At 38.7% G+C, this 11,273-nt stretch overlaps 2 protein-coding genes across 2 annotated transcripts; both read left to right on the forward strand.

Moving 5' to 3' along the window:
- Positions 1-377: 377 nt before the first annotated feature.
- Positions 378-6,599, forward strand: LOC116165793 (rab11 family-interacting protein 2). The gene is made up of 8 exons (XM_031480473.1): positions 378-676; positions 726-870; positions 918-1,081; positions 4,481-4,872; positions 4,919-5,141; positions 5,191-5,400; positions 5,994-6,124; positions 6,170-6,599. The coding sequence occupies exons 1-8, from the start codon at positions 646-648 to the stop codon at positions 6,341-6,343; spliced, it is 1,470 nt and encodes a 489-aa protein (XP_031336333.1). The 5' UTR covers positions 378-645; the 3' UTR covers positions 6,344-6,599.
- Positions 6,600-7,420: 821 nt separating this feature from the next.
- On the forward strand, positions 7,421-8,964 carry LOC116165718 (evolutionarily conserved signaling intermediate in Toll pathway, mitochondrial). The gene is made up of 5 exons (XM_031480382.1): positions 7,421-7,912; positions 7,958-8,184; positions 8,234-8,441; positions 8,487-8,772; positions 8,820-8,964. The coding sequence occupies exons 1-4, from the start codon at positions 7,471-7,473 to the stop codon at positions 8,756-8,758; spliced, it is 1,149 nt and encodes a 382-aa protein (XP_031336242.1). The 5' UTR covers positions 7,421-7,470; the 3' UTR covers positions 8,759-8,772; positions 8,820-8,964.
- Positions 8,965-11,273: the final 2,309 nt, after the last annotated feature.

An 11,273-nucleotide genomic window follows, 5' to 3' on the forward strand; every position in this document is an offset into this window, starting at 1 on the left:
GTTATGTATTAAGGCATGACTTATTCTAACCGCCGCTTCCCGGTAGCCGCAAGATTAGCTTATTGTATCTCATTTGAAAAGATTACTCAAAACTTTAATTAAATGAAAGGTAGTGACTTATCTACAAGAATGCTATGAAATACAACCCCGGTCTTGTGCGCGCATGCGCAGACCTACTCGAATTTCTGGAAATTTTGCCATTATACCATTCTACACCGGTTACTATCAGAGATATAACTACTACCATTTTGGCGGTTTTTAATTTAGCGGCCTTAAGTACGTATGTATTCGTAATTGCGGAGTATCTTGGTATCCACCGTAATTATACCGAATGCGACCGGAATGCCTGGGTGAAATCGCCTTGTGAGAACTAGGCTGAAGGTTACGTAGGTAAAAAAATGTTGTGTGATGATATTCGTGATAGTGAATTACTTGGTTGTGATCTACTTTGAAATGTAGAATTTCTACAATAAAAACGTAAACTATCACATAATTTAGCATATAATTTATGAGGCTTGCAAATTCCATGACCTTATAATAGACACCAATTTCGTATTGGTGATTAAATGCGTTAAGAACTGAAGACCTCAAATAAGTAAACTTCCATATCATTCATAACTCATAACAAGCAATTAATTAGAAAAAATGTGGATGCCTACTCATGTTCAAGTAACAGGTATCTAATTTGTTTAGTTCTGCAACATTTTTTAATGTTTATTATTTAGTGCAAAGAGCGGCTGACCTTCTGACGAAGGGTAAAAATAATACCAATGATTGCTTCGTGACAATTGCATTGGGCAAAACCAAGTACCAAACATCTGTTAAAGAGAAAGCAGAACCCTCGGTCGAGTGGCATGAAGAATGTGAACTGTACGTATTCGAATTGTCGTCGATATTTAGTAATAGTCTACTTTCAGGTTAATACCCGATCAAGGAAATACAGCTGTTATTATCTTGACAGTGTTACATAGAAACTTTCTTGGTGTCGATGAGTTTCTCGGTAGAGTCGAAATCCCGTTAAATCAGCTAGATGTTTACGAACGGCCAAAAAACCGATGGTATACATTACAAAGCAAACCAGGTAAATTTAAACACTAAGTTATGACAAAAGTTGGATACATTTGTGAATTAGTCAGTTTGTGAGTTTTCCAGCCATTGATCTCCTTAAGGAATCCACCGATACCAATTGGATACTGAGCTTTATGTACCTACAGTAAAGTCTCGATAATGCTAGGTAATTGGGACTGCCGGTGCCTCGGCTTTCGTAAAATTCAGATTACACGGAAAAAGTGTGATCCCTACACGTTTTTAGAACTAGGTCTCTGAGTTGAGAGTCGTAGTGTCATTCACCTTCACACGTCACCCTCTTGCTTGGGGTGAGTAGCGCAGAATATCGCAGGTGCACAACGATTAAATAAGAATGAAGTGAAGTTGTGAGTTTTCAAGTTTTTTTTTTATTTGGACCTCGAATTACTGTGACTTTACTGTATTGTATTCTTTTGGGGAATTTTGGTGAAACTGTCATTCAAAATAATTCCTGTTTCAGTTGCTGTTTAGTTCATCCGACGTTGATATTCATGTCATCTTCTTCTGTTGTCAGCTCAAGTATAGACATTGTCTACTTGTGACACTCTGTGATTTCAAATTGTCGCAAAGCCATCAAATTTGATTGGGCATTTTTGAAATTGCTTTTGGACACTGAAACATATTGGAATATACAACATACCAAGACTTTTCTTGCCTAATTTATATGTATCACAGTGTAAAATAAAGAGATATTAAACAATATCGTGGTTGAGGTAAGAAAGAGATGGAAAGCCTTGTCTCAATTTATTACACTTCCGCTAATGTTTTCTTATGAAAATGATGATTGCGCGCATTTATTCTAAAAGGCAGAGGAAGTCGAAGTAATTTTTTGAAATAAAATTGTGAACGTGTATTAAGAAAAGTAGTTGATAACAGAAAGGAATTTCATACACTTTGTATCTATCGAGTTCAATATTCAAATACCTTCTAAAATGTTTATTACACATAAACAACATAAAATGAAACAGGCTTGCATTTGGCAACAGTCCCATTTTGAATTTTTTCGTAACCAGCGGAAAGACATATTACCAGGGTAAAGTAAGTAAGATTAGGTAGCATAAGTTTGACTACGTGCGTGAACGTAAATCAATGAAAATAATGATTTTGACAGATCTTGATCCAAACGAGTTTTTAGCGCCGTGACGTCATACAACTGTTTTTAATATAGAAACCCACATCTTTTATTAACAAGCGAAGTTTTCGAGTGGTTACCCATTGTAATACAAATATTAACTGGGAGCAACATCTCTTGACTGTAGACAATCAATGAATTATTAGTAATAAACACAAATACACGTATCATAAAAAATTACTAATACTAATTATTAATTTAAAAAAGGGTAAAATTGGTTTTTGTCCGATTATAACTAAGACATGGAATTCGGAACAGAACCATATTAAATAGCGGGTTATATACGATACTTTTGAACCCAACATTTTTGTCTAGAAAAGATATCAGTTTCAGGAGATGATTCACTGGGGTTTAATTTCACTTGCATAAGCGGTAATTTCTTTTGTGATTTGCGGTACACTTTGCGACTACCAGTTTCTATATATACAGGGTGTTCCATTTATCTTGGGAATCGATTAAAAGATAGCCCCATGTCTCATAATGGCCGATATGAAATTTATACAGGTGAACCTACACAGGGCGAAAGCGCACTGTGCACAAGGTTCACCAAAGAAAATCTAGACGTGGACCTTATACAGGAACCATAGATAAGTAAATCTCTATTATTAAAGGTTATCAGCTTGCAGCTTGTCCTTACCACCAGAAGGCTAATTGAAATTGGGGAGCGCCCTGTAGCCAGAGTTTGCTGACTAGCGACCAAGCTCTCCCTTGGCCATGCGGTCCTCAGCGCGCTACTGTCATTCACCAATCTCAAAGTTCCATTATCAGTTCTGAGATCATTATCAGGGGACACCACTGGGAGGTTGACAAACAGGTAGCCAGGCGCTGAAGAGAGTTTTCATTTCGGCACATGGTGGTCAGGACCTGTGCTGTCGAACCTTTCTCTCTATGTTACTGGGAGCACCATCCCTGCTTCTTCCAGAACCCCTGACTGAAATATTTTTCATATGGAGCTGCCCATTTAATGATGCTATGCACCAGTGGCGTATTTACGGGGGGATGAAGGGTATATATTTCCCCCCCCCCCCCCCCCCGCGTATTTAGGGTATATATTAAGGGTATATATTTCCCCCCCCCCGTATTTACGGGGGGGATGAAGGGGATATATCCCCCCCCCCCCAGAAGAATTGAGTTATCATCATAGCTATTAGGTATTTAGGTAATACTCCGCTATCCGCTCCGCCCACTTTAAAATAAAGGCAATAATATATAGGTATATATAGAGAGCAATTTCGGTTTTTGTTAAAGTCTAAAGTCACTAAAATCTAAATATTCTGTAGTATTCAGTATTCACTATTCAGTGAGTGATCAGTGTTGGCAGTCAACGATTTGGCTATTCGGCCTCGATCGGCAATTCGCTACATTGATGCCCAAAATAACAAATAGGTATCAGGTACTTAGTACTGCTACTGAGGTGAGGTACCTGCGTCCTGCCTTTCACGAAATGACGAAAATAAGAATTTTAAATTTTAAAAACAGGAATTTTTTTTGCCCATAACTTTTGATTGAGACGTCTAATCGAAAAAGTACGAATCGTTTTGGATTCTACGCACCCAAATTAATAAGAAAAAGTTTTTTCCCGAGAAATTTTGGTGCAGTCGATTTTTGGTAAAAAAGGAAGGTAATAACTGCCTTTTTTTGCCCAGAAAAAAAAATTGTCTCAGATCGACCGGAAAAAAATATTTTCTTATAGAATGTGGCCTGTAGAATCCATAATTCCAAACAGTTCCAAGATCGGACTACTAGATCAAAAGTTACAGCCCTTTGAATTTTTTGTCGAAATTGGTTTTTTGCCCATAAATATACCTATTATTCAAAGTTTTCGTTGACTAATTAAAGCAAAACCAATAAAGGGGCCTGTCAGCAGTAAGAAATAAAATACCGTTCTAATCTAATCTTTTTGACATTTCCAAAAGCGCGGTTTTTGGTTTGAGCTAGGAAGCTCTGTTCTGTCAAGAATTTGACACATTTTTTTTATGAAATCAGAGTAAATAACGATTTTGCATATCTTAGTCAAAATGTATGCGGAAGTCCACTATTCCATGGTGAAAGTGATTTTTTGCTCTAAATGCCTTTCATGTGATTGTTCTGGGTACTAAGCATTATTTCCACCAATTTGTCCAGAGTGCAGTGCTCCTATTGTCTGATTGGTGGAAATATTGAAGACAGCAAAATGGCAAAATCAAAATGTCCCCCAATGTTGCTTGTATACATTAGTTTGAAATTGCCAGAATGGACTAATTTAATGGTGTCCATTTCCAGGAAAAGAAGGCAAACACAAGGAACGAGGAAAGTTAGAAGTAAAAACAGCGTTCATTGTCAAGTCAGGCAGTCTGACTGATTTAACTAAAAAGGATAAACACAAGTCTTCCATTGGCCATCTTTCACATTTAGCGCAATCCGTCGGCGGCAGCCTGTTAAGTATAAGTAGTATCGACAAACGTAAAGGAATTAAAAAAATCGCGAAATCCCTCGGTTCCAAAATGCATCTCAAGGGCAAAAAGAAAGACGTCGACCTTGACGATGCGTCATCGATCGGTAGCATCGGCAGTTTGCAGCGCCGCAATGACAACTTAAATATAAATTATAAAACAAAACAAACCAGAGAAGATGCAGATCCTGGTGTGGTTAGTGAGGATGAGGACGATTTTACGGTATATATCCTACTCCCTTGCTCTTTTTTTATTACTTTCATTGTAGTTTGACGATTTGTCACATAAAAGCTCCGGAAGCTCCTTAAATCACATGGTGACACAAACAGGGATAGTAACCAGCACCTCTGTAACATCCCTAGAAAATGTGGCACCCGTTGAAGCGGCTCGTAAAAATTCCGCCGGCCATGTGGCGCCAGTTAAACCACCGCGCGCTGAACAAAAAGGTCAAGACGAATGGGAACTGAAACTATACGGCAAACAATCAAAAAGTAATGTTTCTAAAGTCACCAATAGCTGCTTTTACAGTTCCACTTGTAGATCTATTAAAACCGAACAGTACCGAATCGTTGAATAAAAAACCGTGGGAATCTCCTAAATTGGAAGCCCAAATTGAGGAGGACGAGGTGATCGAATTTCGTGTGCCCGTTACCAAAGAGGATGACAGTTTTAATTACGCTAATTCTCCCGTGTTACCAAAGAAGGAAGAAAAGGAGAGTATGCTATCCAAATTGAAAAAAATCCGAAAAGGTAAGTAACCGTTGCACTGCAAACTCATGATCGTTGCCTCAGTCCCATTCTCAAGCCCCTCCCACTGCTATGTATATCAGATACTGTAGAATATTTTAAATCCCCTAAAAGGCGTGAGAAGCTCTAGAGACCGAGCTTCCAGAGTATTTTTCGAAAACATCTTTCCAGAATTAGCTGTACTTACTTTTCTGGATCGTTTTGTCACTTTGCACAGCTTTTAAGTCGCACAGAGTTGAGGATCATTTTGATCACTTGGATAACACTGGGAACCGTTTCAAATACTTTCCAGAGCCTTTTAGCGCTTTTCAGTGTATCTTCCAAAGTTATCTACCCTTTCCAGAATCCACATTCCTTTAGAAAGAACAAATCTGTGGAAACGTTTCTAGAACGCTCTGGAAAGAACCTAGCAAATTTTGAAGATCTCTGTAGGAAGGGTCTAGTTCGGATAATACAACACAGCACACTTTGAAGAAACGTTAGATTGAGATCTTGAAGCAGTTTTACCAGAGCCTTCTGGGGGTCTTGTTTTGTAGCGCCTTTCCAGAGATTTCTTCTAGAAAATACTAATTTACAATGGATGCTATTTCTTTCAGATAAATTAGAAAAGTTTCACTTGAATTCCCAAGAACGGATAATTATTGGGGGCGAAACCGAGGTCAAAGTGACAGGTAACAATAAGGCATCCAATGAAATTTTGCAGAAGTTTGATGGAAAATCACGAGAGGTAAGTTATTTGAATAATATTTGTTGTACTGTTAAGGCTTTGTAGGATTTAATTCTACTTGTGTGCGACATGCAAGGTGAACTGGAACATAGTAGGAAAAAAATGTCTGATCTGGAGGATTATTTGGACGAGCTATTGTTGAGAGTAATGGAGACGACGCCGAGAATTTTACAAATACCGTACGTTGGGTGCAAAATGGGCAACACAAAGTTGATTTAAAGATTTTATATTGTGTATTATTGATTTTTAACAAAATTTTATTTATTAAACACCAAATTGATCTAATCAAATAGAGCTTTATACGTATTTTCATTTGTAGATTTTTATCTTACAATTAATTTATTATTATATACCATACTACTAACCGATATTGTTAACACTTCTTCAATTACTCAGGCATGTTTCAAATATTGACATTTGCGTGAAGGAGGTGGTTACATAAATTTATTTTCATACATAAATTGTTTAAAAGTTTTCTGTTGTGTTTTATTTCCTCTCGCATCCTTATATTATTATTGCACATATACTAAACTGAAGAAAAGTTAATTGGAGGTCCCCTTTCTGTTATTGCTAAGATACCAGAAATCAGGAAGCAACATAATGTAGAGAGAAGAATCGGAACTGCATAAGGTACTTCTTCCACGGAATAAATGATCTTACCGAGCAAAATCACACCGATAGTGTACTTCTACGTGAATACATAAATAAATACTTAATAACCATCTGTACAGTAAAACAAAACATGCTTCAGGCGGTACATACAAAACAAACCTTGGAGCCCTACTTTCAATAAACAGATATGAGCATTTCATGTAAAATATAAATAATAACAAATTGTGACACGAAATTCAAACACTGATGGTTAGTACCAAAAAGAATAAAAATAAACATTCCGAAACCGCGGGCACGCATGCCATTACTCCGAGGGCACAGTATAAAGGGATATACTGTGCCAAGGGTCCCCGGCATCTAGTAATCCCGCTAACATTCTTTTCCCCAAAATCCCTGTTTTTCGGCATCTGCGCAGAACGACTGCTGTATACACAAAACGTTTTTGTCACAAGAGTGAGACGGCATTATAATGCATGCTTTGTGGATCTTCACTTCATCAACCCAAACATAAAAACAGTACAATTACCTTCTCTTTACACTAGTACGTCCACAACAGTTTGTATATGTACACCCCACCCCCAGAGGTTATCACCTCGAACCTAGAAAATAGGCGCTGTTGTCACATCGTAAGTTATCAAAAGCGACAATTGTACACTTGACAACGTCAATCGCTTCACCATTAGCAACGTAACCTAACTTTTCTCCCTATTTAAATTACGTTAACCTAAATAAAAATGATCCGAAAATCAGCTTTATTAGGAATATTAAATTATTGTAAATATGGCATGTTGCACAAATTACTTGTTATAAACAATTTTCCCCAAACACATTTCCATACCTCTACAGGACACAGGAAGGATCCTGTCTCTAAGGACATCGTTATCTATGAAAATTTCGAAAGTATCGAAAACAAATCGAAAAAGACATACCTCGAAATGATAAAAATTTTCGAAACCAGAGGTACTCACCGAACGGGTCACGTAGAGTTTATTTATTCAGCCTTGAAGAATATGAAAGAGTTTAACGTCGAGAAGGACTTGGAAGTGTATAAGGCGTTAATTGACGTTCTACCGAAAGGAAAGTTTATACCTACCAATATGTTCCAAGCGGAATTTATGCATTACCCGAAGCAGCAGCAGTGTGCGATAGATTTGTTAGAGCAAATGGAAGATAACGGTAATAGTTCTTGTTATTAAGGCTTTCCCTAGAATAAATTTGTAGCTGTTTTACCTGATAAAGAAGTTGAGACTATGCTGTTAAACATATTTGGAAAAAGAGGATATCCGTTGCGGAAACTTTGGAGGATTATGTATTGGATGCCCAAGTTTAAAAATCTATCTCCGTGGCCTGTACCGCAGCCTCTTCCGAATGATACATTGGAATTAGCTAAATTAGCTGTGGCTCGAATTGGAAGTGTCGATATTCAAACACAAATTAGTGTCTTTCAAGTAAGCTTTAACTAATAACTGTCGCAATTAGACGATTACTGAATTTTAGAGTAAAGATATACCAGAAGCACTTGAGGATACTTGGATTGTTAGTGCTCAAAGCCCCACGCAATGTCGATTGTTGAGCGAGCATGACGTTTCCCAACCTATTTATGTAGAGGGTCGTTTCCGGATTTGGATGAAAAATGTACCCATTACTTACTTTATTCTGAGAGGCGATGCCAAGATTGCACCAAGATCTGTTGTGGATTTAGACGGTAATGTGAAAGGGCAAGATTTCATACCTAAAGCAATATTTTCAGATGTTAGTAATATATCGGTGCCATTCTTTAGTTATGGAATTCCGCCGAAGCAAGACATTGTTCCAGTTCCTTCAGTTCACGAGCAAGAAGATGGGGTCATTTTTGCCGTCTGTGTTACCGGTACGTCAGGACGAGATTCCCTTCTATCGTGGATTAGACATTTAGAAAAAAATGGTAATCCTAATTTAGCTTCAATACCTGTCGTGTTCACGTTAAAATCTCCTGAAAAAGATTTAGCAAATATTGAAACGGCGGTAGCGACGGAAAAATGACCTCAATTAGGCTTGTAAGTATTCTGCTACTTCTAAAATGGTAGTAATATATACTTTATAGGTTTAGACTGTGAAGAGGTCGTTGACGCGACAATTGTGAGACCTACTGTAGGTGCTTTTGAGTTTTCATGTTACTTTCAATTGGCAATTCTGTGAAATTTTTTACAGTTTGTCCATAAAATGTATAAATATAAATGATAAAACAATGTAGTTATTCTGATTTTGATAATGTGTCTAGTGTAACAATAATTAAGCGCCAATGAGATCAGTTTTTTCCTCTACAAAAAAGCGTAAATTATGCGCTCATTGGAATGAAATTTTGCGCTCCTTCAGCAAGAGTACAGTAAAAGTTTCATTGACTTTATTATACAATTTTTTCTTTGATGGAAATCAATGCTATTTTGTGACAGAAGGATATTTTGATTCTTTACTAATTAGGCATCATAGAATGTTGAATTAACTCTTTCAATTTGATGCTAATAATAGAAAAAAGACTAATAGCTAATCATAATTTGATATAAATAATCAAGTTCCTGTTTCCATAGCAGACACGGACAGTGACGCCCAGGATTTGGTAAAGGGAGGGGCCCAAACCCGAACGTTGTCCTAACACGGAAAAAAATAAAAGAAATCTCGCATAATGGAAATGAGATCGACACAAAATTGATGAAAAAAACGGACAATGGGGGACCGCCACTGGACACGGATTATCATTTAAAACAAAGCGTGTAGAGTTGGTTGCCTATTATAGCCATCTCTTGTTTTTTTTAAGTATAGGTATCTCATAGCCCAAATCATAGACTCTATGCCCATATGTATATGTTACCGGCAAACTGCGAAATCCGGCATTTTGCGAAATGACCAATGCAGCAGGCAATGTGATAAATGGAACTCGAGTTCGCACTTCTCCTGCCTCTCTTTAGGGATTTCGCAAAATGCCTAAACGTTCAGGCAAGGTGAGAATGCTCGGATATTTTCCACAGATTGCGCGTACAGCGGTGCCAAACGTAAAACCGTGGCGTTAGTACTTTCCCCCATCTGATATATTCTCCACAGTAAATCCAAAGCTTGACTCAACAGAAAACCCATAGATGAAATGCAGTCTAAACGTGAGCGCAATATTTGGCGAGTACTTAAATAACATCGCAATCGCACGCGTCTTTTACCATCCAATGGCAACGCTGTATCCGCAATCTGTGGGAAATTACGAAGCCTTCGCACTTTGCATGCATGTTTAGGCATTTCGCGAAATCCCCAAAGGGAGGCAGGCAAAGTGCGAACTGCAGCTCCGTTTCTCACTTTGACTGTTGCAATCGTCATTTCGAGAAATGCCTATAGGCATTTTGCAAACTGCCGGATTTCGCAATTTGCCGGTAACATATACATTGTAAAAAATTCCATGTATCATTTATTTTTTTGTATCGTATGGGTGGCACTCCCTAGGCCCCTTGGCTTATTACCGTTTCCTCCTGTTGGACTGTGCCCTTTCCCTTCCTCATTGTGCTGCAGCTTCTGTGCTCACAACACGGATGAGCGCAAGCAACTCTATCCATATTGATTGAAATGCTCAGTTTTTTCTCTATTGACACGAGGTTGGTGAGGGACGCAATCATCCGACATGGGCGTCTTCTTTTCAGTGGTGTATTTTCCTGCCCAGTTGAGGTTTCCCACGTTCTTGTCCAGCTGTTAGCGGCGAAAATGTGCTTCTCATTTTGGGATTCGAATTTTTTTATCTAATAGAAATTATTGTCTTATTTACTGGAAGAACAGAAGATTAATCCTCCTTGCTTTCCACTACCCGTCATGTACCTACTCCGTAAAAGGGGAAGTGTAAAAGTCACCAATGTACTACGTTGATTTAGTTCTACAGGTTGATGGTACAGTCCTGATAGGTCATTCTAGAACGACGCCCAACTCTTGTACCCCCCCCCCCCTCTCCCAAACTCTCCTATGAATCAGAGCTGGGTGGAGCGTCTTAAAAAACCGCTCGAGCGACGAGCGCTCTAATTTTCTCAAAAATGCTCGCGAGTTGTTTTGCAACGCGAAACCGCTTGCGAGTTCCGAGCACTCCTACAAGTGCTCGAGCGGTTTATCGCAAACGCTCGGGAAAAGTGCTCGCGAGGGGAAAAAACGCTCAAGAGCGGAAAACCGCTCGCGGGCAGAAAAAAGCGCTCGAGCGCCGAGCACTTTAAGTAAACGCTCGAGTATCGAGCACCAAGCGGCCGCTCCGAAAAGTGCTCCAACCGCTTTCTCCACTTGGAGCGAGTACCCAGCTCTGCCTGTGATACTTACAGTCCTGATTGGCTTATTCCAAGTAGGGCAAACACAGACCGGCGGACAGAAAGTACAAATGACCAACATTTAATCTGTTAGTCCCTTGGCCATTGTCTATTTATTACCATTTGGAAAATTCGAAACCGATCGCAAGTTATCATGTCCACAGACGGAGGATGGACCGACAGACGGACAGAAAGTCCAAAATCACGAACGAGCTGGGCGTCTCATTAATATAAGA

The sequence above is a fragment of the Photinus pyralis genome, unplaced genomic scaffold (genome assembly GCF_008802855.1).
Source record: "Photinus pyralis isolate 1611_PpyrPB1 unplaced genomic scaffold, Ppyr1.3 Ppyr1.4_LG3a, whole genome shotgun sequence".
In the NCBI taxonomy this organism is placed as follows: domain Eukaryota; kingdom Metazoa; phylum Arthropoda; class Insecta; order Coleoptera; family Lampyridae; genus Photinus; species Photinus pyralis.

Bases quoted from the DNA above. Each gene is read 5' to 3' on its own strand.
- LOC116165793 (XM_031480473.1), top strand. From the start codon at position 646: ATGTGGATGCCTACTCATGTTCAAGTAACAG. The intron at 1,082-4,480 runs GTAAATTTAAAC...GTCCATTTCCAG, and splicing joins TACATTACAAAGCAAACCAG to GAAAAGAAGGCAAACACAAG. The intron at 4,873-4,918 runs GTATATATCCTA...CTTTCATTGTAG, and splicing joins AGGATGAGGACGATTTTACG to TTTGACGATTTGTCACATAA.
- LOC116165718 (XM_031480382.1), top strand. From the start codon at position 7,471: ATGATCCGAAAATCAGCTTTATTAGGAATATTAAATTATTGTAAATAT. The intron at 7,913-7,957 runs GTAATAGTTCTT...ATAAATTTGTAG, and splicing joins AGAGCAAATGGAAGATAACG to CTGTTTTACCTGATAAAGAA. The intron at 8,442-8,486 runs GTAATGTGAAAG...CAATATTTTCAG, and splicing joins ATCTGTTGTGGATTTAGACG to ATGTTAGTAATATATCGGTG.